Here is a 27,798-nt window from a genome sequence, read left to right as displayed (position 1 = left end):
TTTATAGTTACAATTTTTGATGGGCGAGAGGCACGAAAACCTGTACCCAAAATGTAAATTGTAGGGATGTTTTCCAAAAAATACAGCTCACTTAAAAAAAAAAATTAACTAATTAACTAAAAATAGTCCTAGAGCTATAACACCAACTTGAGAGAAAAGTGCAAGGCATCTCTACCAACTACTTATGAACAAAGAACCCAGGAGTTATGCTCAATAACCACATTTCTTTATTTTCCTAAAGAAACACACACTAAAACCCAACAAACGTTCTCTGTATCTCCCATTAAAACTTTTCTCTATTTTCCTTGTTTTTGTTCTAACACATGTCTGTTAAAATTGTTTTCAATCAAACAGGAATATGTAACACTGAAGGTCAAGGTCCCTGTTCAGGTAGGATTTAACTCTGCAAGTATCTAACCTGGGGCCAACCACCCTGAATGAAATGAGATCAACAAAGTTCTGGCCTAGACCCCTGACTCATATTTGGGGGGTGTGCGTGTGCAGGGTAGAAGGAAGTGTCTAATTCTCTTCAAAGGGGTATGAAAAGAGGATAACAGAGTTGGATGGAACCTCAAAGACCATCTAGTCTAAGCCATTAACCTTTTTCCCCCTGCCTTTCCATACTGACCTCATGAAGATGTGGATGAATTTATCAGCTAAAAGGAAAACGCCCAACTTCTTTTGAGGAAGTCCAATTAGAATTGGATTACAGTCCAATTATAAACCCTTGTAATGTTGACCATAAACTCATTGGACTCCAATTAGTTTATGGTCAACATTACCAAGCCATTGATTTCACATGTGAAAAAGATATCAAGCAACTTCCCAGTGTGGGTAATTTCGGTCACAACTAGTATCCAATTCTTCACTTCATTTCAATTTACAGATACAATCAAATCAATGTATGAATGAGAAGTACTGGAGTATAATGGTGAACTCCTGAAGAATCAGGCTGGGATGGCGAAACACCTTGAGGACGCACTGGGGCTCTGGCTCGCTTAAGCAGTGGACACACAACAGAGGTGAAGTATACTTCGAGTAAGCAAAACATGCTCTGTCCCAAGCCCACCGACGGGCCTTCTAAACCTAGCCGATACTTGCTGGTCCCACACAGCCGGTTGAAAGCAGATGAATGCAGTGGCGAATACATATTACCAGAAAACACGCAGGAACACGTACAGGGGCGTGGTATCGGCCAAGTCTGCTCAGCGTAATTATTACTCCGTAACAACAGAAGCTGCTCTTGGAAATCACACCTTATCTTTCCAAACCACACCGAGCAAAAACAATAATCAAAAAATGATTCTCCTTTGTGATCATTTCTGACCCCTTGATGATTGCGAAAGTCACTGCCTCGTAACGGATTAGAAGAAGTGTGGCAGCCCCAGAGGCGGTCATGGTGACAGTGCTGAGGCTGTCAGCCCTTATCAATCACTTTCCATTAAATAAAGCTTTTCCAATTTGGTGCTTCTCTCAAAGGCTTCATTTTGCCTGGATTAAGCCGAAGCCTCAACATTGGAACCTCCTGCTCCTATTCTCACTCCCCAAATAAATGCTGTGAGCAGAAAGCCAGGCTTTTCCAGGGTAGGAACTCAAAACCAAAGCAGACGACGGTGATGTGGTCACATATAAAAGACATCTGACCACAAACGTGTCACACCTGCATCATACAAAGGCCACGAGCACCCACAGGGTCCAGGAGGGGGGTGTTCAGGAGCGCCAAGAGAAGGGCAGGTCTGCGAGCTGTCCACTTTAGCTCCTAAAAGGAATATCGAGCAATTCCAATATATTCATCGGAGCGCCCCAGTACTTGCTTGGATTTTAGAAGCAGGTCTCCCAAGAATTTTATGCTCTATGGTTTCACTGCCTGGTATCTATTATCTCCGTAATGGAGAAAAGTCATTTCTCTAAAATCTATAGCAGATATGTCTTGGGAGGGAAACAGTTTTAAATCAACTGAAAGGGGCATGTTTACAAAATAAGGGAGCCCTACAGAGAGGGACTCATTTATCTTGGTAATACTGGTAGCCAGGTAGACGTTAGCTGCATTCCGACACCAAATTCACAAGATGGGAGCAACGGCTTACATAAATATGGTCAACGTTACAATCACGCACATGTTTCTGTACCCAGTAAACAGACTTCTTCATTATCATTTGTAATGGCTACATAAGCGTGACAAGAGCCTGAGACAGAGTGGTGAGAACACAAAGTGATGAACAGGGAAGAGAGAGATTTACTTCAGAGTTATTCTCAAACAGGCCTAGGGACTGACCAGAGAGAGGTGAAAGAGAGGCCCCAAAGTGCAGGACATCGCCACGTGTTTTATTTGGCCCACATGGAATTTTTAACAAGGTTCATTTATTGTCAACACTAAAATACTGGGAGATTTCACTTAAAAGATCCAGATTTCAGGCTTCCCATAAAAAAATAAACACAGAGATGATCTGGTGTTGCATTCCCATTCGGCAAAGCTCTGCTGTTTCCTCTCTTGTTTGCCACTGGAGAGAATCACAGGGGCCCGCTTCAGTCATGAAGGTTTCCTGTCTGGCCCCCGAAAGCGTCTGAGGGGATGAAGGAAGTTTTTAGCCGGAAGCAATGGGAAGCAATGGGAAGAGGGAGCTTATGGGGGGCCAAAGATAATGAGCCTATGAAGAGCATACACAAATTGAGAGCATGTTGGGGGCAGTCAAGAGAAACTGAGTGGTAGTGGAAGAAGACAGAGACTTTGCGATTCAGGTGAAGCTGGGGTCTGAGATGCAGAGCTGTGAGGTGCCCATGAAACCATCCAAGAGTCAACAGAGTAGGTCAAAGAAGAACCACCCCCCACCACACAAAAAAGAGCAAAGGACTGAGCCCTGAGTATGTCTTCCATAGAAGATGGAAGAGGAAAAAAAGAAAGACGAAGGGGGACGGGATTAGCCCCTTGGCTCTCCACGAGCTGGTCCCATCCTGCCCGAAGAGCTGCTCTAGGGAATAGCACAACCAAGTGAGTCATGCACATTTTTGGTTTGCCGGTGCATATGAGTTATGTTTACCCTATACTGTAATCTATTAAGTGTGCAATAGCATATGTCTACAAAAACAATGTACATAACTTAATTAAAAAAACACTATTAAAAAAAAATGCTAACCATCATCTGACAACGCAGGGATGCCACGAACCTTCAGTTTGTAAAAAAAAAAAAAAAAAAAACAACAACAAACCAACCAAAAAAACACCCACATCATCTGTGACGTACAGTAAGAGCAAAGCGCAATAAAATGATGTACGCCTGTACGCTGAAAAAAGCTTAACGCTGCTCCCACCTTGGGTCTAAATAAGTCTACGTGAGAAATACATCTGTAATAGATAACGTGCTTTGTTTTGTTTTTTCCCCTGGATGTCCAGATCCAACCCCCATTTCCATTCTGAGGGAATGCCCATCCTGTGAAGTCTAACACCAGATTCTTCCTCTGCCCAGCCTTGGCAGCCAGGCCTGGCCAGCGCGGCACTCTTCCACTGACCCAGAGAGGCAGAGACGGTCAGAGGCAGCGGCGTCACTCGGTAGCTCTGGCGGTGGCATCCCGACCTCGCTCTCCCTGCCCAGGGACGGCAACTCTGCCCCCGGCCCTCCAGCTCCCTGTCACTGCTCTGGGCCTCAAACAATCCTCCACTCAGGAGCCCGCTGATATACGAAGGAGACTGTTGATATAAGACGGCCAGAGCTGGTCTCTGATCCTGACCCTGGAAGCATCCGAACCAATACCCAAAAGTCCTAAACGTGGAAAAAAGCTCTATGCGTCTAATAATCTAAAAGCCCCCAAACAAGAGTATTTAAGTAAATGATGGGACGGTACTAATAGTATTAAAAGAAAAATAGGTTTATAAGACATTAGCTATAACTGAAAAGAGTCTGAAAGAGAATATATATGCATATGTGTATATATCTATATATGAATCACTTATGCTGTACACCTGAAACATTGTAAAACTGTTCTTCAACTTAAAAAGTTTAAAAAATACATAATAAAACATTAAAAAGAACGGTTAAAAATACAGGATTATCATAATCTTGTCAAAATACTATGTATAGGAAAAATGACTAGAAGTACCAAGATATTAAGGGACTTCCCTGGTGGCGCAGTGGTTAAGAATCCGCCTGCCAATGCAGGGGACACAGGTTCAAGTGCTGGTCCGGGAAGATCTCACATGCTGCGGAGCAACTAAGCCCGTGCACCACAGCTACTGAAGCCCGCACGCCTAGAACCCATGCTCTGCAACAAGAGCAGGCCCCACTCGCTGCAACTAGAGAAAGCCCGTGCGCAGCAACGAAGACCCAATGCAGCCAAAAATAAATTTTTTTAAGTTTATTAAAAGAGTACCAAAATATTAATAGTAAAAGTATATTTTCCTTAAAATTTGAATTAATTCTCAAATTACAAAGTAATACAGGCTTATCATAAAAACTTCTAAAGCTCTGTAAAGAAAACATCAACAAGCTCGCATCACCCAGCTCCAAGCCTGGCCCCCGTGCACATCCCTGAAGTAACCGATGTCACCTGCACCTGCTCCTCCACACCTGTTGTCACGCTCTAATCAACAAGTCTACACAGCACCGATGTGGATCCTTCTGTCTTTCCCTGTTTCCCTCTCTCCCTCCCTTTCTCCTTTAAATGGCATCACAGTGTACACATCCTGCTTATTTTGGTTTGTCATTTGACCGGACCCAGAAGAAGCTTCTCCTACTCATCCTTCAGACGTCTGCTCCTGTGTTGTGTCCTCCTAGAAACCTCTGGGCCCCTAGGCTGATTGAGAGCCTTTTCTGCCTGTGCTACTGCAGTCACTAGTGATTTACAGTGTGTGTCCCCCCTCCTACGCTCCAAGTTCCCCGAGGGCGGGAATCGTGTGCCCCAGGTACCTTTCAGCTCCAGTACCGAGCCCAGTGCCTGGCACACACAGTAAATGTGCGTGATTGTAACGTTGATCATATTTATGTAAGCCGTTGCTCCCATCTTGTGAATTTGGTGTCGGAATGCAGCTAACGTCTACCTGGCTACCAGTATTACCAAGATAAATAAGATGAGCCCCTCTCTGTAGGGCTCCCTTATTTTGTAAACATGCCCTTTTCAGTTGATTTAAAACTGTTTCCCTCCCAAGACATATCTGCTATAGATTTTAGAGAAATGACTTTTCTCCATTACGGAGATAATAGATACCAGGCAGTGAAACCATAGAGCATAAAATTCTTGGGAGACCTGCTTCTAAAATCCAAGCCCAGTAACTGTGTTGGCATGGAGGGAGAAAAGAGTGAATGAATGAATGGGAAAGGCAGCAGTAAGGTGAAGGATCAGAGGGCTCTGGGGGCAGATACGCCATTAGTGAAGGATTGGGCATTTCTCCAGAGACCGAATGAAAGGTGACACGAGGGTACAGAGTCAGGCACACACGTATGTAAAGAATAAGGGAGCGGGCTTCCCTGGTGGCACAGTGGTTGAGAGTCCGCCTGCCGATGCAGGGGACACGGGTTCGTGCCCCGGTCCGGGAAGATCCCACGTGCGGCAGAGCGGCTGGGCCTGTGAGCCATGGCCACTGAGCCTGTCCAGAGCCTGTGCTCTGCAACGGAATAAGGGAGCTGAGGAATTCAACTAGCTTATCTCAACGAAGAAGGGTAAGAAGGAAGGAAACAATAGCTAAGAATATTCTTGATACACAGTAAGATAAATAAAAGAATTCGCAGAGTTATTCTCTTGCTCCAAATTAACTGTTTGTGTTTGTGGTAAGGTTTTGAAAACAATTCCTTGAGAGATTAAGTTGTCTCTAAGGTCAGTTCAATAAGCTAGACAACCTGGAATTCAGTTTCTTACCTATTTTGTGTTCAGTTCAAAACAGCTAACATAAGAAAAAGTGGGTTTTGTGCAATACAAAAGTAAGGCAGCCTCACCACCATCCCGCATATGAACTAGAGGTGGTTTTGACTAACTTCATGACTGGTAATGGCTTCAGCCACAAGATTATAAATTTCAGTTTATTTGAAAAAAAAATCGACTCCATTTCTGATTAAATGAGGTTGCAAACCTCCTAGCTCCGTAATATTCCTGCATAACTTACTCAGATCATCACTATTCTCCTTAAAGACCTTTCTAAGCTGGCTTCAAAGAGAGGTAAGAGCCTCTGAGCCTTACTTATTAAGGTGGCTCTCGACGACCAATTTAAAGCCACATTTTAACGTCGGCTGGCATTTACTGAGGACTCACTAGCACAGTCACGATACCGCCCAGATTGTTCTCATGCAGTCTGCAGAAGAGCCATGGGACCCTCATTTTGAGCCACGGAGAGGGCAAGCGGCTCTCCAAGTCACCCAGGTTGTAAGTGGCTGAGCCCCAATGGTGACCCCCCCTTCGCCTGGCTCCACGCCCGTGCGGTGCGCTGTCCTTTCTCAACCACTGAACTCTTCCACCTCCTTAAGACGACCCCATTCCAAGGAGTGGGAGGCAAATCCAATGGTTCCAGAGAGAGAGACCTTGTGAATGCAATGTCAGTTGGGCTGATTCCTAACCACATCAATGAGACGCTGCTAAAATCACAGTGACTCTGCTTCGACAACATTATGTAACAGTCAGTATACTGAGAAGCAGTACTGTCCCTCAACCCGAGTCATTCAGAACCCTTCGTCTGGCCTTTCACAATTGGCTGCGTCCCTCAGACTCAGACGAGGCTCTATTTTGAATTCTAATGAGGACGAGGCACAATGAATATTTAAACTGCAATTACAAAGATCCCGCTTTTATGCGGATGTCCTGAACACAAATAACAGATCTGAAAGTATGCATAGGTGCCGATGGAAGATATCAGTCTAGTTTGCATTTAGAAGCTGGAGACAGACAATAATACTGTTTTCTACTTGATGCTATTATTGGGGTGGGGGCAGGAGAAGAAAAGGGAGGAAAAACCACCCAAAGATCCCAGTAAAAAAATTTTTAAAGCCCAGGCTTCCGAGTGAAAGGTTCACAAAGAGGTGCTTGAATCCTTTGTTAACAACTGAACAAACAAATTCATCATCGGGCCGTTCTGTGTGGCCCCCTTGCAATTGGGTCTGTCCTTTTAACAAGAAATTTCCTCACTGGGAAAGCATCTAGGACTGATATATCAGATGGGCGAGGACGATATGGTGGCGGAAGGAAAACAAAAGACCATTTCACGGTTCACAGCCTAGTTTTGCACTCCCTTAAGTAAAATGATGATGTGCCGCTGCTATTCTCAGCTTACGCAAGTTCTCTTAGTTAAACAACCATGGAGTTAACAGTAACCGAGTTACCCTGAGTGAGTTGCTTAATCCCCACCCCCCAAATAGTTAAAACATACCCTGCTTGCAGTATCATGTACTATGTGTTTGTGTTTACATATCAGTGATCAACCTGGCCTTGCACTAGGGAAGAGCAAGTGATTAACTCTTTGTTATGTCGTGAGGCTCTTGGACCAAGCCTTTGCCCCCAGACCGTAATTTAACTTCCATGGCGTTTGGACATCCTTTCGTAAATGTTAGCATTTATGGAAAGGGAATATGGTTTGTTTTCTTCTTACATGTCCTCTGGTTGAGTTTCTCTCCTGCTGGTACCAAATATGCCCACTGAGACTTGAGTTTCAGTTACCTTTTATTTATAGAAATTCTGTTTGATCCCGTTTCAAATCTTCTAGGTTGTTCTTTATAGTTCCTATTCTCTGAAGATACTTTCAAACTTGTCATGTCCTTCTCTAAATATAATCATAATTGATTTTATAATCTGCATCTGATAATTCTAACACTGCAAGTCTACGCAGATCGGTTTCTGTGGTCTGTTGCTGATCCTTGCTCGTCTTGTGGGGTTTCCCAATATGCCACGTTATCTTTGAGTGTGTGCTGGTCATTGCCTTGAAAGTTTTTTTTTGGTTGATTCCTAGAGACCAAGGATAAACATGCTCTCCCCTCCAGAGAGGTATTTCATTACTTCTGCCAGGCACCTTGAGCTACAACAGGTAAATACAGCTACCCAGGATACAAATGCACAGGAAAGCCTTTCTGTGACCACAACTTGTCAGGAACGATAGTTTTTCCTTTTTCTTCTTCTCATCTCTTCAGTGCCAAGGCTGCCTTCTCCACAATCCCCAAGGACAATTTATTTCTGGTATACTTTTATCCCAAGGGTTTGGGACCCTACTTTAATGGGAAAAGGGTCTCCTATTACACTTCCCAACTAGGGTGGGCCCAGGACCTTACCTTCCAACTCCACTTGCCTACCCCTCTCAGGCTGCAGAAGTCCCTGACTCATGCCTGCAAGTGGGCTTTATTAGATTAAAAAAAAAAGAAACTACTAGAAAGTACCTAAGAGTTTAAAGGCTGAAAGCAAAGCAAAAGGTCAGGTCAGTACTGTAGCTACCCCACGAAAATTAAAACTGAATTACAATTTGATTCAGCAATTCCATTTCTGGGCATGTACACAAAAAAGCAGGGACTGGAACTGATACCATACACCCATGTTCACAACAGCCAAAAGGTGGAAACAACCCAAGAGTCCACTGACAGATAAATGGGTAAACAAAATGTGGCATAAACATAACAGTGGAATAGTATTCAGCCTGAAAAAGGAAGGAAATTCCTGACACATGGTACAACAAAGAGGAATACTGAAGATATTACACTAAGTGAAATAAGCCAGATACAAAAGGACAAATACTGTACGGTTCCACTTATATGAGGTACCTAGAGTAGTCATGTTTGTAGAGACAGGAAGCAGAGTGGTGGCTAACAGGGGCTGCTGGGCGAGGAATGGGGAGTTAGTGTTTAATGGGTGCAGACTTGCAGTTTGGGAAGATGAAGAAGTTCTGGAGATACACGGCTGGTGGTGGTAAATGCACAACAATGTGAACGTATTTAACGCCACTGAACTGCATGCTTAAAAAGACTTACAAGGGTAAAGTTTATGTTAGGTATACTTTACCAAAATAAAAACTTTTTTTTTTTTTTTTTTAAAAGGTCAGGCTAATGTTGCTAAGGGCTGCTAGACCTAATCAGTAAATTGCACAATATACCCTGAGTTCCAAGGCTTAATACTAATCAGGGGAAGACTTAGAAGTTAATTAATGGGGGTCATGAATACAAGTCTAACCTCCCTAGACCTTTGGAGCCACACGCTGAACCTCCATCAATATGCAAAACTAGCACTGCTTGTCGACAAGCACATACATAATTGCAAAGGTCCCTTGAACAAATACAAATGCAAAACATTTTTCTTTAAAGTTATCAGGCACCACAAATGATATAAGGATAGTTATGTGGTGTTGCTATACTATCGATAGAACTGCTAAATAAATATTAGGGGGGAAATTGAAGAGATAAGAGAAAGAATTCTCTAAAGTATTTCCATTGAAAAAAATTGGAGAAATTTCTTCTTTCAGCATCTGTTGTACTGTTGTACCTCCCCCTTCTGAATCACTACATATAATTCTAACACAGATAATATAGATACTTATAAGTAAATATAAAGGGGGCATGAGATCAATTCACACTTAACACATTTTAAGATACCAACACATGTTTAAAAAACATGCATTTTAGTAATTCTGGGCATCTCTAAATTTCTCCTGTTTTCAAAAAAAATTAAACAGCTCAGCTCAGAAGATTTTATGGACATTTATGGCTATGAAGAGCAACACCAAGTAAAACTACAAAATAAAAACTTGGCAACAGTAGAAGCCATATTCTTCATTATGACGTCATGAATGGCATGTGGTGAGGGCCTCTATGTTGCAAATACAAAATCTTACTTGCTTAGTGCATGATTGCTTAGTGCATGAAAAAGACCTCAGGAATGTTGTCTCTTAACTGGAAGATTCTTCCTACTTTCAACATATAAAGATAATGGCTAATACTTGCTCACTGCTTATTATTTGCTAATAACTGCTGTAAGGGCTGTATATCCCTACCTATCTATCTACTTACCTACCTACCTCTATATCATCTATATCTTTACCTACATTAACTCATTTATTCCTTACAACAACCCTCTAAGATATGTACCATTATTATTCCCATTTCAGAGATGGGAAAATCGAGGCAAAGGGGAGCGGGTTTTCACAAGGTCACACAGCCAGTGAATGGCAGAGCTGGGATTTGAGCCCAGGCTCTGGGGCCCAGGCTCTTAACTATCGTGCTCTACTGCCTGTCTGCATAAAATATGGAAATTCAGGGACGATGGCGAGTGTCGGACACTTTACATATTTTATACAATTTCATTTTTATAACCAGGTCATCTATTTTTTTTTTTAACAGCCAAGGAAACTAAAGTTCAGAAAGAGTAAGTTTATATAAGAATCGAAGATAATAACACATGGAGGTGGGAGTGAACCCATCTATCTCTGTCGCCAAAGTTTCAGGATCTGGTGCAAAGAACAACATCCCTACGGTTAGAAGTTATGAGAAGGCCGATAAAGCAAAATCAAGGAGGCTTTGCTTTGCGCAGGAAGTAGAAAGAAGCACATGCCTACAGGCGCAGAAGCACAGAGTGGCTTGCTATCTGGTGGATGAGAACTGCCAGGTTACAGGGAGGAGACAGGTGATAAAAGGGCAGCAGGTGGGCACCTCCAAGTTCCACTTCCTCTGAGATTCCAGAGTCCATATTTGCCCGGTCCTCCATCGCCCTGTTGCTCTAGATTTCTGTTTAACCACACACACAGGCAAGGAAGGTAACACTTCTCAAGCTGTGCATCCCAGATGAACCTCACACAGAGATCCTTGTTCTAAAACTGGATAGGTGGGAGGGATCCAGTATATTTTTCATACTGAAAGGGCTAAAAGTCAGGCAAAGCATGTGCTCAGATCGTTAGTTTTTTTTTAGTGCTACTGCACTTCTATTTATAACAAAGTTATTAGCCTTATAAACGTGGTGCATCTTTGTGAAATGAAGGATCAAATAACCACGACTGTGATTACTGCTAGTGTCACCACCATTCAATGTCACTTACCTGTGGGCAAGGCACTGTGCACAAGCAATAGATCATTGAAACCCCACAAAAACGTGCATCAGAACTTCTGCCAAAGAGCAAGGACCCACATCGGGATTGCCTGGTGCACTTGTTAAATGACGAACACTCTTGAACCCCAATCTAGCCCTACTCAATCAGAATCTCGACGGGAGGGCCAGGGAATCAGCACTTTAAGAGTCATTCCCAGTGATTCTTATTTTGGCCCGTGTTTCCTCATTTTACGTACAAGGTATTAAGAAATGATAACTTCACTAAATAACAGGATATACACTCATTTGGACTTTAGAATCTGTGCTCTTACCTGCTCTACGGCTCAAGCTTCAACAATGAAGCCTGTGACTAAAACAGGCACAAAACAAGCAAGATCGCCTTTAAAACCCATGAGATCTGCCACCACCAGTCTGCAGGATGTCATAGAACTTCCCAAACTATTATTCTCGGTAAGCATACAGGAAGGTTTCTTACTTTAAATTAAAACAAAATTAACAACGCATTATACTTCCCCTGCCCTCATAACAATTCATTTCACTTTAACAAGATTTAGGGATCTTCTAGCAATTTCAATGCTTCATCACATGAAACTGCCTGTACTAGAAGAGCAACCAAATCCCTGCGGTGAAATGAGACCAACGTGGGAAGCTCATCCGCAAATGATTAAAGAGGCAGAGCTATAACTACAGCAATCTCTTACCACAAGACGTGGACTTCCTGTCCACCAGATTCACACGCCTGGTTTCGGTGCGAAGTTTCTCATCGGTATTCTCCACCAGGTTGGCAAGGTCATCAATTATCTCTATAAAGGAAAACAAAGATGCATGGTTAATACTCCAAAAATACCTTGGCTCACATCAGAGTCTCATAGCTGTGGTGGTCCTTCCTAGTAATAGTTCTCTCAACTGCAGTGAGTGAGAAGGTTTTAAAGAACTCATGTATATTCTCTGAAAACTGCAATTCTGATTCATTAAAGGTTGGGGGTGGGGTCGGGAGGGAAGGAGTAGTAAAGAAAAAAACTACTTTGAGTTCAACACAATTCCAGGAGACAGAGGAGAAATGTCAAAAGTTCAGGGGAAAGAAAGCATGACCCAACAAATTTATGCCCAGCCAAGTTGTCATTGGAGTATAAAGACGGCAGACAGACGGTATAGAGGACTTCAAGGACCACTGGGATCCTTCTTAAGAAAACTACTTGATGATGAAATCTAGGCAACCAAGAGGTGAATAAAAATACAGAACTCTGGGCTGGAGAAGCCAGAGGCCATGACATTAGAGATGACAGCGAGATCTAAATCCATGTAAATACTGAGCTGAGAACAAATATGGATTAGGTTACAGAAAAGTAGACAAACATAATAAACAGTGACAATGGAATTATAGGTGAAAATCAGGAAGCAGTTGGGGGGCGGTGGCAAGAAAGGTAAGGCAGCAGCTAAGATGTTAATTTCTTCATCACTCTCAGCAGAGTCACATCAAGCTGTTGGAAAGTAAAACATATAGAGACTTACAGCTTGTAAAAATCACTAAAGCTTCAATGTTTTATGTTATTATTTTGTTAACCTTAAATGGATCTTTTAGTAATTACTACCTCTTGGAGAGAACTCTTCATGTGAAGTTTTTGTTGGTTTGTTTGTTTTTCCGGTACCCGGGCCTCTCACTGTTGTGGCCTCTCCCGTTGCGGAGCACAGGCTCCGGACGCGCAGGCTCAGCGGCCATGGCTCACGGGCCCAGCCGCTCCGCGGCATGTGGGATCCTCCCGGACCGGGGCACAAACCCGTGTCCCCTGCATCGGCAGGCGGACTCTCAACCACTGCGCCACCAGGGAAGCCCCTGAAGTTTATCTTTTAAAAGTGAAATTAAGCACTTAATATTAAAATAGCATATATAATATGACCCTAATTATGTAAAATTATTTCTATCCCTCCTTTTATACATATGAACCTGTAAGGATATATCCAGACAGTGTTAACCTAATGTTAATAATGACTATTTCTAGGTGGTGTGATCCTGGGTGATCTTCCTTGTATTATCTGTTTTATTTGAACTTCTTATAATGAGCTCTATATACTATTTTTTTTCAATTTTGGTTCTTTTTCCTCCCTCCTTCCCTCTCTCCCTTTTTAGTGATTGCTTTAGAGATATGTTGTCCAATACGTTACCATTTTTCTTAAAGAATGAAATAAAAACCCACAAGGAAGTCAAAGAAAGCTTTCAGAAAGTTGTTTGAGCTCAGTTTTGACGGCCATGTATGTGGGTGAAGAAGCAGGAATAGTGCGACTCATGTAAAAAGAGTAGCATGTGAAAGGCACAGAAGAGCTGGGAGGTCTTTCTTCCAGCTCCTTCAGCACTTCCTACAATCTTTTTACTTAGAGACCCTTTTTGTTTGTACTGAATTATCTGTTTGCATGTCTTTTACAGAAAGAGTATGACAGACACTAACTTTTATTCATCTCTGTATCTCCTATCCGTAGGAGAGTGCCTAATATACAGCAAGATAAACACTAAAAGATAAAGGCCGTGAATGAATGGAGTGTAAAAGATAAAAGCATTGAATAATTTCAAAGCATTGAATAATTTGCTGCTTCTTAGAAAAGTGGAACTAAGTCAAATTTGCCCAATATTATCTGTACAACACCTGCCTAGAAAATATTTCACTATTATTTAACGATCCATTCATAACTATTTCCTTGTATTCAATGACATACTCTCCCAGTTTCCCTTTCACTTATCTGTAAGCTCTGTCTAGTCTCCTCTTCCGCTTAAATGTTGGTGATCCCCAGAATTCTGTATATTTCTATTCTATTTTAGTTTTAAACTTAAAATTTTAATATTTAAATTTAAAATATTTAAATTTAAATATTTTTAATATTAAAATTTTAATTTAAATATTTTTAAATTAAAAAAAAATTTTCTGCTCTACATAGCTCTCCAAAACTCCTTGACTCATATAGCCAACTGCTTACTACTTATCTCTACCTTGAAATTCCTACAAATATCTGACTCTCAAGGTCTCTAAAACTAAACTCTTCATCTTCCCTCAAACTGGACTCCCCTATCTTCACTGCCTCAGTTAACGGCACCACCATTCATTTTTGCTTGCCCAAGATGGAAATCTTTTTTTTTTTTCCCGCTGTGTTGGGTCTTCACTGCTATGCACAGGCTTTCTCTAGTTGCAGCAAGCGGGGGCTAACTCTTCGTTGCAGTGCATGGGCTTCTCATTGTGATGGCTTCTCTTGTTGCAGATCACGGGCTCTAGGTGCACGGGTCTCAGTAGTTGCAGCAAACGGGCTCAGTAGTGGTAGCGCGCAGGCTCTAGGGCACGTAGGCTTCAGCAGTTGTGGCGCACAGGCTTAGTTGCTCTGCAGCATGTGGGATCTTCCCGGATGCATTGGCAGGCGGATTCTTAACCACTGTGCACCGCAATCAGTAGCCCCCGCTCGCCGCAACTAGAAAAAGCCTGTGCATAGCAACAAAGACCCAACGCAGCCAAATATAAATAAATAAATTTATATTTTAAAAAATTGACAATACTAATTGTTGGGGATGATTTGGCACAAAGTTAACTGAAGAAATATTTGTCTGTTCTACTCCAGCTAAGCATATATCTACTCTATGACCCAGAAATTTCACCCTTAGGAATTTACCAAACAGGAATAGAAACATGTTTCTCAAAAAGACCTGTACAGGCCTTCCCTGGTGGCACAGTGGTTGAGAGTCCGCCTGCCGATGCAGGGGACACGGGTTTGTGCCCCGGTCCGGGAAGATCCCACATGCCACGGAGCGGCTGGGCCCATGAGCCATGGCCGCTGAGCCTGCGCGTCCAGAGCCTGTGCTCCGCAATGGGAGAGGCCACAACAGTGAGAGGCCCACGTACCGCAAAAAGAAAAAAAAAAAAAAAAAGACCTGTACAAAAATATACCCAACAGCGATACTCATGAGAACCCAAAACTAGGAACCACCTAATATCCATCAATAGGGGAATGGATAAGCAAACTGTGGTATCTGTACTGTTCAGTAAAAAAAAACAAAGAGCTTCTTATAACTGTAACAACTGTTACTTTGTTGGCTAAATAAAAAATAAATCTCAAAAGCATTTTGTTGGCGAAAATAAGAAAGTAATATATACTTAATAATTCCATTTATATAAAGTACGAGGACAAACCTAATCTACTAGATAGAAATCAGAAAGCAGTTGCCTCTGGGGTGGGGATGGAGGGGACTGACTGGAAAGGGAGAAGAGGGAATTTTCTGGGATGATGGAAATGTTCTAAATATTCTCACAAACGTATGCAGTTGTCAAAATGCATGAACTGAACACTAAGGTCTGTATACTCTGTTGTATGTAAATTATACCTCAATTAAAAATGTAAAGCAGAAACAACAAGGACCTGCTGTATGGCACAGGGAACTATACTGAATACCTTGTAATAACCTACAATGGAAAAGAATCTGAAAAAAAATATATAAAACTGAATCACTTTGCTATACACTTGAAACTAACACAACATTGTAAATCAACTATACTTCAATTAAAAGTTGTTTGAAAAAATATATATATATATATAAATTAGAAAAAAAATTGAAGTTTACAATATCATGATACTTGTAGGATTTTCCAGAAAGGAAGAAAAAAGGGAGGGAGGGAGGGAGGAAGGCGGGCAGGCAGGGAGACCTGCTGCGAAGACAAAGCAAATGACTTAGAGTAACAAAATTTTCCAGCTGCAAGAAGTCAGGGGATCATCTTGTAGCTCCTCCCCCTTAACAATCCCCCTCCCACCCAGCTCCCCACCCAACCCCGTGCCAGTAACACGGAAGCTCATGAGAAAATCAATTTCATGGCTGAGCTGGAGGGTGCCTGTAATTATAAGTTTCTATATTTCGAGCTGAAAATCTGCCTGCTTTTAACTTTCACCTTCTATTTCTAGAACAACACAATTCCAGTGTTCTTCCTTCCAGAAGACAATTCTCCTCGTATAACTCCTTAGTCTTGTCTTCTCAGCTACAGACACTTAGCTCTGAACATTAACAGATTGTTCAGAGGAAGCGATTTCTAGATCTCGTGACATCTTGATGCACTGGACACTGTATTCATCCTAAAATGTGACGCGAGGACTTGGATCCATCGTTTCAGGTTCTGTCCAGTCAGCACAGAACACACTGAGTTTAGACAGAGTAGCACATATAAAAGTCAGTATTTTTAAGTTCCATTCCTCATGTCCTATCAGGATATTCCATAGTAACAGCTATGCTTCCTAGAGTTGCTTGGTCCATTGTTCTCATGCAAATGATTGCAGTTGAGATTGCATGGTATGTTTTAATGTCTCAACATGTAATATAAAATTTAGACTTAATAAGCTTCTAGCACTATAAGAAAGTCAAGTGCAAAATACTCCTTGTCAGATACTAAATACAATATGTCAGCTGTTATATGTTAACTGGGTTTCTGGATAGAGTTCTCATTAAATTTGTAAATATTCATAACAGAGGTAAATACAAAATTGGTAGAAGATTAGCTAAGCAAAAATCAGTAGTCAACACTGAAGGGGTTAATGTTTTCATTTCAGACCAAACACAGAGTTTTTCATATTGGTTGGTAAACCTCATCTGATTACTAGTTTGTTTGCTTTAAAAAACAAACAAAAAACCCTCTATTTTTAGGTGATAAAAATCATTTAATAGCAGTTTATAAATGAGAGGGGGAAAAGTATAAGATTATCCACACACCCCAGTAACCACTCCTATGGATTCCCTTCTAAGATTTGACATAAACATATGTATTTTTTTAATTTATTTTTTTTTTTTTAGCGGTACACGGGCCTCTCACTGTTGTGGCCTCTCCCGTTGCGGAGCACAGGCTCCGGACGCGCAGGCGCAGCGGCCATGGCTCACGGGCCCAGCTGCTCCGCGGCACGTGGGATCTTCCCGGACCGGGGTACGAACCCGTGTCCCCTGCATCGGCAGGCAGACTCTCAACCACTGCGCCACCAGGAAAGCCCTGTATTTTTATATAATTGCAATATATGAGCCTTTTGCCCCCTGTTAACATATCATTTGTACGCTTTCATGTTGTTACACAGTCTTCACAGTTATAATTTCTAATGGTTACAAAATATTCATTCCATTAAAATAAACATTCATTAGAAATAGCCCATTATGGGATATGTAGAATGCTTCTATATTTCCACATAATGAGTCAATGAATTCTTTCCTCCATTATCATCTTCCTTCTTTTCTATCGTTTTCTTAATTAAGCGTGATTCTGACTGCCACATGGACTTTGAAACATACCGCCAAGTCAGAAAGGTTTGCACTGCCACTGCTGTTGGTTGGTTTGATCAAATTCACTCGTCAATATGACCTCAGAAAGCGATTTCCAAGGGCAGGGAGCCTGGGAGAATTCCCACCTTGCAGCCTAGTAGCTTCTAAGGGGGGAATTTCCCCAACCACAGTCAGTTACGAGCAAATTAAACACAGGTTTCAGAATACAGGTTAAGAAAGAACCAGCTGACTCTTTCGGATCCCTCCAAGTACAGTCTCCAAAGAGCAACTGGTATTTTACTTCCCAGTAAGTATTTGCACTTGGTTTCGAGAGGAACTTATGTTTCTATCACATGTGGACAATAGAAAGTATTTTCTCATCAAAAAGCGGTGAGAAATATTATACAGTGCCAACACAGCTGGATCCAAATATATTTAATTTTCTTCTAGGCTCAGTTACAGTCTCAGTAAAATCTGTATAAGGGCAGAGAGTGTGCTGCGTATTTTCAGATAAATTTGGTGCCTTCTGCACTCAAAATGGATCCTGGCACTTGCAAAGTCATTATGTTGTTATGCCTTTCACTTAATTGCTAATGACATTTGAAGACAAGCATTAAAAAAACCAAACGGTGAATAAAGAGCTTTTCTTGAGGGCATTACTTTAACTCCCTTTATTCCCTACAATGGAAACTAAACATGGGGTGGGTGATAACCTCTAATAATACACTTTTCTGTACACTAGGAAACCAGGAACAGAAGGATAGACCAATCTGTGACTCAGCAAAGGAAAAGTAACACGTTGGCCAAGGCACCCTATGGCAGGGCAGCAGGCAGGGAGTCCCCGCACACCCAAGCAGAGCCTCTGGGAGCACTCAAGCTTCTGAGGCCTAGGAGAAAGCCCCTTGGCCATACCTGCTCCCATTTTAAGCAGGAACAGGTGGGCCAGGCTGGGCAGAAAGCACAGGCTCCTTTCCTTCTTCCTCCCCACCAGCAATCCCACGGCCTTTCAGTCTTCCTTCCTCCAGGCTGAAACGTGTGTAACAGAGGCCTATGCTGAGTTAGAACCCTTCCCAACTTCTAACAGACAGACACTGACATGTGTGTGTGAAGATGAGCAAAGAGCCAACAGGTGTAAATAAAGAGGGAGCATCTGCTCCCCCTCCCTCACCCCTTTTGCCCTAGAAAACACAATTCCTTCCAGAAAAGGACAAAACCTGAGAAACTGGTTTCTGTTTTTAAAACAAGATTCAAGAGGACACTAAATCAATACAACAGAACAGAGAGCCACGATGAGGGACTGACCTAAGTTACTAGAAACAGTGCTCCAGGTAAAAACACACTTGTCAAATTAAAAACCGCAGTGAAGGCAGTTAAACAGATTGTAATCTAAATAAAAGATTCAGTTAGAAAACAAACTGGAATAGTCTCCCAGAAGTCACAGAAGGAGGTTACAGAGGACAAAATATGGAAGGAAAAGAATAAGAGACAGGGATAAACACCCAGGAAAACAGAAGGAGAAACAGTGGCCAAGTAAATAATACATTTTCCTCTTAAACCAGAACCCGAGTCTCATAATAATCAAGATCAAATCCAAAATTACTCAGTATATGAAGCACCAGAAAACCTCAAGATGCATCAGAAAAGACAATCGGCAGATGCCAGGGCTGAAATGACACAGCTTTTGGAATTATCTCACAAGGACTTTAAAGCAGCTATAATATAAATGCCCCAACAAGTAAAAGTGAACACTCTTGAAACAAAAGTTTCAGGAAAAATTTTTTTTAAAAAAGCAGAAAATACAGAGAAGAACCAAATGTGAATTGCAAAACTGAAAACTACAAGAATCAAAATCAGAAAAACTCACTGGATGGGCTCAATACCGGAATGGAGATGACAGAGGAAAGAGGCAGTGAACTGGAAGACAAGTCAACAGAAACAATCAAATCTGAACAATGAGGAGAAAAGGCAGGGGGATGACCATAGCCTAAGGGACCTACGGGACAATGGCCAAAGGTCAAGCATTCATGTCATCAGAGGCCCAGAAGGAGAGGAAAAGAGTGTGGGGCACAAAAATATTTGAAGAAATACGGCTGAAATTCTTAAGTTTGACAAAAAACATAAACCTATACATTCAAGAAGCTCGGAAAACCCCCAAAAAGATAAACACAGAGAAGTCCATGTCTGGACACATCAAACCCAAACCGTTGAACACTAAAAACAAAGGAAAAAATCTTGAAAACCACCCCCCAAAACGACATATTACTTCTAGGAAAACAAAGATTTGAAAGACTGTGGATTTCTCACCAGAAATCATGGAGGCCAGAAGAATATATAACAACATTTTTAAAATGCTGAAAGAAAACTGTCAACACAGAAGTTTATATCCAGCAAAAATATCCTTTGGGAATCAAGGTGAAAGAAAGGTATTCTCAGATGAAGTGCTAAGAGAATTTACAGACCCCACACAAAAAAACTGAAGGCACTTTTTCAGACAGAAAGGCAATCACACCAGCAGAAAATCTGGTACATCAGAAATGAAGAGCAACAGAATGAAAAACATTTGGGTAAATATAATAGATCCTTCTCCAATTAAGTTCTTTAATTATCTGACAGTTGAAAGCAAAACTTACAACATCTGGTTTTCAATGAACATAAGTATCATACACCATACTGACGGGAAGGAAGGGTAAAGGGACCTTTATGGTGGTATGGTTACTATACCCCACTAGACATGATAAAATATTGATTCTAAGCAGACTGTAGAATGTTAAGTATATATATTGTCATCCCTAGTAACCACAAATACAATCTGTACAAATATATACAGCAAAAAGCGCAATAGAAAAATTAAAATGGAATACTACAGAAGTTCATATGTGTGATTCCATTTATATGATAGTCTCCAAAAGACAAAACTATACTGATGGAGAACAAGCCAGTTGGTGATCACCAAGGGTTAGGGATGGGGGAGGGAACGACGGCAAATGAACAGCACAAGGGGTGATGGAACTGTTCTGTGTCCTGTCTGTGGTAGTGGTTACACACATCTATACATGTGTTAAAATTCACAGCACTACACAAACACACACACAGTCGATTTTTCTGTATGTTAATTCAAAAATTCAAATGAAAAAAGATATAATGAACAAAGAGAGGTATGGGTAAAGGAAGAACATCAGAGAACGCTAGTGTTTAAAGAACAAGAGGAACAAAAACTAGAAACAAAGGAGGAGGGTGAAAAAGCAGAAGAGAATGCTGTCCTAGAGGGCAGCGCTGCAGAAAAGAGGGTGGCATATACTATGTCTATGGACTGGTAATTGGGCCACTGCCGTGGACTGTGCTGAGAGCTGCTTTGGGTGGGGGAAGAAGGGGGCAATTTGCCTGAGCTGCAGGACTGAATGCAGCCGAAGTGTGGGGAAAGGAAGATGGTAAGAGGACCCTAGTGTGTTACTGAAAACTCCTACAATGTAAAACCAGAACACTAACTACTAATATTTACTGAAAACTTGCCAGGTGCTAAATCACTGTTTTTTAATCTTGAGTTGTATCTAGTTCATTATAAAGTGAAAAACAATTCTTCTATACCCCACAGTATTAATATGTTATTCTATTTAAATTACTTAATTAAATATAAACATCAATGGTGGTATATATTATTTATGTTTATATTTCTTTATTCCATAGTTCTAAAAATATATATTCATATTAAAAATAAAAACTAAAATTCTGTTTAATAACAATAATTTCATGCTGATAGAGACAGCCTGTTTTCTGAGTAGTAAATTGTTGCTTGAAACATGAATATGATACAGACTGAAGTATGGGTCCTTTAGGGTGGTCCTGCTATTCTTTCTTCCAATTGTGGAGACATCTTTTAGACATTGCACAGTGACAGCCTTTGGCCTTCTCTTGCAAGCAAATATATCATTACATATTAAGTATACCTTCTTCTCTCATCAGCCAAGGATTGCTAAGACAATTACAAATACAAACGTGGGCTAGAATTGCACGGCAACACACAATACAGTGGTCATCCCGACAATATTTAAAAGTCAAAAGGATTTTCTGGATTATCAACAGTAGAGAGAGACAAAATTTTAAGTCATTAAAAAAAAAAGAGTCCCACAGAGCTCAGAGAAGGCCCCATCGTTCCTAATTTGAATATAGAATGCTAAAAGCATAACATTTCTTACCTTAAGTTACTCATTAAACAGCTCTACAATAGGCATAAAAATATTGCCTCACCAGTTTTCCTAGCCCTTCAAGAAAAACATCTACTTAAAAAAAATGTTAAGGAGGAGACCTTCAAGATGGCAGAGGAATAAGACGTGGAGATTACCTTCCTCCCCACAAGTACATCAGAAATACATCTACATGTGGAACAACTCCTATAGAACACCTACTGAACAGTGGCAGAAGACCTCAGACTTCCCAAAAGGCAAGAAACTCCCCATGTACCTGGGTAGGGGAAAAGAAAAAAGTATCAAGTATCTTTTCTGACTACAATGCTATGAGACTAGATATCAATTACAGGAAAAAATCTGTAAAGAATACAAACAAATGGAAGCTAAACAATACACTACTAAATAACCAAGAGATCACTGAAGAAATCAAAGAGGAAATAAAAAGATACCTAGAAACAAATGACAATGAAAACATGACAACCCAAAACCTATGGGATGCAGCAAAAGCAGTTCTAACAGGGAAGTTTATAGCAATACAATCCTACCTTAAGAAACAGGAAACATCTCGAATAAACAACCTAACCTTGCACCTAAAGCAATTAGAGAAAGAAGAACAAAAAGAATCCAAAGTTAGCGAAGGAAAGAAATCATAGAGATCAGATCAGAAATAAATGAAAAAGAAATGAAGGAAACCATGGCAAAGATCAATAAAACTAAAAGCTGGTTCTTTGAGAAGATAAACAAAATTGATAAACCATTAGCCAGACTCATCAGGAAAAAAAGGGAGAAGACTCAAATCAGTAAAATTAGAAATGAAAAAGGAGAAGTAACAACTGACACTGCAGAAATCCAAAGGATCATGAGAGATTACTACAAGCAACTCTATGCCAATAAAATGGACAACCTGGAAGAAATGGACAAATTCTTAGAAAAGCACAACCTTCCGAGACTGAACCAGGAAGAAATAGAAAGTATAAACAGACCAATCACAAGCACTGAAATTGAGACTGTGATTAAAAATCTTCCAACAAACAAAAGCCCAGGACCAGATGGCTTCACAGGTGAACTCTACCAAACATTCAGAGAAGAGCTAACACCTATCCTTCTCAAGCTCTTCCAAAATAGAGCAGAGGGAGGAACACTCCCGAACTTATTCTATGAGGCCACCATCACCCTGATACCAAAACCACACAAAGATGTCACAAAGAAAGAAAACTACCGGCCAATATCACTGAGGAACACAGATGCAAAAATCCTCAACAAAATACTAGCAAACAGAATCCAGCAGCACATTAAAAGGATGATACACCACGATCAAGTGGGGTTTATCCCAGGAATGCAAGGATTCTTCAATATACGCAAATCAATGTGATAAATCATATTAACAAATTGAAGGAGAAAAACCATATGATCATCTCAATAGATGCAGAAAAACTATCGACAAAATTCAACGCCAATTTATGATAAAAACCCTCCAGAAAGCAGGCACAGAGGGAACCTACCTCAACATAATAAAGGCCATGTATGACAAACCCACAGCCAACATCGTTCTCAGTGGTGAAGAACTGAAACCATTTCCACTTAAGACCAGGAACAAGACAAGATTGTCACTCTCACCACTATTATTCAACAAAGTTTTGGAAGTTTTAGCCACAGCAATCAGAGACAAAAAAGAAAAGGAATCCAAATCGGAAAAGAAGAAGTAAAGCTGTCACATGATACTATACATAGAGAATCCTAAAGATGCTACCAGAAAACTACAAGAGCTAATCACTGAATTTGGTAAAGTAGCAGGATACAAAATGAATGCACAGAAATCTCTGGCATTCCTATACAGTGATGATGAAAAATCTGAACGAGAAATTAAGGAAACATGCCCACTAACCACTGCAACAAAAAGAATAAAATACCTAGGAATAAACCTACCTAAGGAGACAAAAGACCTGTATGCAGAATACTATGACACTGATGAAAAAAAATTAAAGATGATACAAACAGATAGAGAGATATACCATGTTCTTGGATTGGAAGAATCAACATTGTGAAAATGACTCTACTACCCAAAGCCATCTACAGATTCAATGCAATTCCTATCAAACTACCAATGGCATTTTTCACAGAACTAGAACAAAACATTTCACAATTTGTATGGAAACACAGAAGACCCTGAATAGCCAAAGCAATATTGAGAAAGAAAAATGGAGCTGGAGGAATCAGGCTCCCTGACTTCAGACTATACTACAAAGCTACAGTAATCAAGACAGCATGGTACTGGCACAAAAACAGAAATATAGATCAATGGAACAGGATAGAAAGCCCAGAGATAAACCCACGCACATATGGTCACCTTATCTTTGATAAAGGAGGCAAGAATATACACTGGAGAAAAGACAGCCTCTTCAATAAGTGGTGCTGGGAAAACTGGACAGCTACATGTAAAAGAATGAAATTAGAACACTCCCTAACACCATACACAAAAATAAGCTCAAAATGGATTCAAGACCTAAATGTAAGGCCAGACACTATAAAACTCTTAGAGGAAAACACAGGCAGAACACTCTATGACATAAATCACAGCAAGATCCTTTTTGACCCACCTCCTAGAGAAATGGAAATAAAAACAAAAATAAACAAATGGGACCTAATGACACTTAAAAGCTTTTGCACAGCAAGGGAAACCATCAACGAGACAAAAAGACAACCCTCAGAATGGGAGAAAATATTTGCAAACGAAGCAATTGACAAAGGGTTAATCTGCAAAATATACAAGCAGCTCAATATCAAAAAAACAAACAACCCAATCCAAAATGGACAGAAGACCTAAATAGACATTTCTCCAAAGAAGATATACAGACTGCCAACAAACACATGAAAGGATGCTCAACATCACTAATCCTTAGAGAAATGTAAATCAAAACTACAATGAGATACCACCTCACACCGGTTAGAATGGCCATCATAAAAAAATCTACAAACAGTAAATGCTGGAGAGAGTATGATGAAAAGGGAACCCTCTTGTACTGTTGGTGGGAATGTAAATTGATACAGCCACTATGGAGAACAGTATGGAGGTTCCTTAAAAAACTAAAAATAGAACTACCATGTGACCCAGCAATCCCACTACTGGGCATATACCCTGAGAAAACCATAATTCAAAAAGAGTCATGTACCACAGTGCTCACTGCAGCGCTATTTACAATAGCCAGGACATGGAAGCAACCTAAGTGTCCATCAACAGATGAATGGATAAAGAAGATGTGACACATATATACAATGGAATATTACTCAGCTATAAAAAGAAACAAAATTGAGTTATTTGTAGTGAGGCGGATGGACTAGAGACTGTCATACAGAGTGAAGTAAGTCAGAAAGAGAAAAACAAATGCCATATGCTAACACATATATATGGAATCTAAAAAATAGAAAATATGCTTCTGAAGAACCTAGGGGCAGGACAGGAATAAAGACGAAGATGTAGAGAATGGACTTGAGAACACGGGGAGTGGGAAGGGTAAGCTGGGACGAAGTGAGAGAGTGGCATGGACATATATACACTGCCAAATGTAAAACAGACAACTAGTGGGAAGCAGCCGCATAGCACAGGGAGATCTGCTCGGTGCTTTGTGACCACCTAGACGGGTGGGATAGGGAGGGTGGGGGGGAGACGCAAGAGGGAGGAGATATGGGGATATATGTGTATGTGTAGCTGATTCACTTTGTTATACAGCAGAAACTAAGACACCATTGTAAAGCAATTATACTCCAATAAAGATGTTTAAAAAAAAGGTTAAGCCATATTAGAACCCTTGCTAATAATGTAACAATAAAAATACACTTCCCGTTATTTTAGAAAACTGGAATCCTGGTGATAATGTGCTCAGCTCTGACTGAATAATTTCAAGATAATCAACACGTTTCTTTGCACCTTGAATAAAAAGTCTATATACTGTATGAATCTAATCATATGACCTCCTGGACGAGGCAAAACTATAGTGAGAACACAGTGATCAGTGTTTGCCAGGAGTTTAGAAGGAATAGGGAAGGGATGAACAGGTGAAGCGCAGGGATTTTTAGGGCAGTACAAAATTCTGTATGACACTGTAATGGTGAATATGTGACATTATGCATTTGTCAAAACCCATAGAACTTTACATTCATTAAGGTTCACTTTTTGTGCTGTAAATTAAGAAAACAAAAATCATTTAGGAGGCTGGGGATTCCAGGAAGGAACATAGAGTGTGATACGAGCATCTATCTGTACTGTAAATGTATCAAACAACATCCCTGAAAAGGGTGGAAAGAACAGGTGCTGACATAAGTTACTCTGGGAATGAGTGGAGTCTGTAAGACTCAGGCAAAAGCACTGCATATAAGCACAGAATTCTAGTGGATGAAGTGGATTTCCCTGGTGGTACGAGTTAATTACAATAGGGCTTACACACGTACATGGAAGTGAGCAATTATGGAAATGGATGATGGATGGTAAGGGCCAGATTCTCACTGCTGGATTGGAAATTTAAAGATAAGCAAGAAGAGGAGGCTAGGACAATCCATGTGGTTAACAGATGAGAGTTAGAGACATCGGTATGACCTTGACATAAAGACGGTTACATAGGGATATGTGTATATACACAGCTTAGTAAACAGACATGCATTTCTATGCTTTGTCAACTGAGAAGGCGTTGAAAAAACCAATACCCCAGGAGCAACAAGCACACTTGGCACCCAAATCTTGGTTTTAAGGCCATTCTCCAGTAAAGAAAATAGATGACTCTCAGACTGGCACAGGAGATATACAAGAGGAACCTGAAGTATCTGGTAGGACCAGAAACTGAGGAAGCGCTTTAAAAGACAAACAACAACAACAACAACACAACAACCTCACCAGTGGGGATATGTCAAAGGAGCATAGGAGCCAACCGACAGAGCTCCCCATGGCCAAAGCTGGAATAATTTGAGCAACAAAATAAAGTAGCCAAAAGTATAAAATAATATCCATAGGGCTTCCCTAGTGGCGCAGTGGTTGAGAGTCCGCCTGCCGATGCAGGGGACACGGGTTCGTGCCCGGGTCCGGGAAGATCCCACATGCTGCGGAGCGGCTGGGCCCGTGACCCATGGCCGCTGCGCCTGCGCGTCCGGAGCCTGTGCTCTGCAACGGGAGAGGCCACAACAGCGAGAAGCCCGCGTACCGCAAAAAAATAAAAAATAAAAAAATAATAATATCCATAGTAAATATCCATTAATTTTATACTAAATATAAATATCTGACGTATACTCTGATAAAAACACTTGACTGAATAAGTTCATAAATGAGGGAGAAGAGACAAATCTCCCATGAGAAATTCCCAATAGTTTAGGTAGCCAGTCCGTCTTCAAGGAGGGGGGAGTATATGTCTTCACCCCTTAGGTGTGGGCTGCAGGTACTGACTTCCTCCCGAGGAGCTGAGCATGGAAATAAAGGAAGGAGAGGGAGCACCTTTACAGGGGAGAAGCCCAACAGACACTACCTCAGCCAGATGATCAAGGTTAAGGTGAATGGTCGCAGATCATGTGGACCGTAGGCACCCTTGATCTGGTATGATGCGAACAGCACTTGACCTCTGCGGACTTCGTCCTAATAACTGAGAACTCCAGTCTTATCATGAGGAAAACATCAGACAGTCTAGCTGTGTAGTATCTTACAGAATACCTGGCCAGTATCCCCCAGAACTGTCAACATCACCAAAAACAAGGAGTCTGAGAAACTGCCACCACAGCCAAAAGAAGCCCAGAGAGACATGACACTGGAATGTAACGGGGTATCCTGGATAAGACCCTGGAGCAGAGGAGGGACATCAGGTCAAAACTAAGGAAATCCGCATAAACTGTGGACTTCAGTATGTACCGATGCTGGTTCATTAAAAGTAAAACATATACCACACTAACGTGAGAAACTAGGCACGGGGTACATGGGAACCCTCTAGTATTATCTTCTCAATTTTTCTGTAAATCTGAAACTGTTCTAAAGAATAAAGTCTTATTTTAAAAAAGCCAATAGCTAACATCATATTTAAAGAGGACTCATTAAACACTTTCCCCTAAGATCAGGAACAAGACAAAGATGTCTATTAGTTTTGCCACGTCTAATCAATGTTTTGGGGGGAAAAAACCCCAGAGTTGGAAAAGTCATACGATCTGATTTCAAGCGATCAAGAGGGTTTGGATCGGACAAAAGAAGATCAACGGAACAGAAAAGAGTCCAGAAACAGATTCACACAGATGGCCAACTGAGTTTCCACAAAGGATATCCACACAAGCCTCAGATCCCATAAGAATGTCAGCAGGCCTATTTTTTTCAATTTTCTTAGGATCCCTACTTAT

General features: G+C 41.0%; 1 protein-coding gene across 3 annotated transcripts in view; it reads right to left on the bottom strand.

Moving 5' to 3' along the window:
* STX8 (syntaxin 8) overlaps positions 1-27,798 on the bottom strand; it is a 251,695-nt gene that overhangs the window by 94,972 nt on the left and 128,925 nt on the right. For all 3 annotated transcript variants that reach the window (XR_010937415.1, XM_067715433.1, XM_067715432.1), the window contains exon 7: positions 11,694-11,795. Coding sequence is in view for 2 of the 3 variants with exons in the window: in XM_067715433.1 (XP_067571534.1) it covers positions 11,694-11,795 (102 nt within the window). In the remaining variant the exon portion in view is untranslated. The remainder of the gene's footprint in view (positions 1-11,693; positions 11,796-27,798) is intronic.

Source organism: Pseudorca crassidens, chromosome 19, assembly GCF_039906515.1.
Source record: "Pseudorca crassidens isolate mPseCra1 chromosome 19, mPseCra1.hap1, whole genome shotgun sequence".
Taxonomy (NCBI): domain Eukaryota; kingdom Metazoa; phylum Chordata; class Mammalia; order Artiodactyla; family Delphinidae; genus Pseudorca; species Pseudorca crassidens.
Note: the sequence above shows the minus strand (reverse complement) of the source record. Positions and strands in the feature narration are given on the sequence as shown.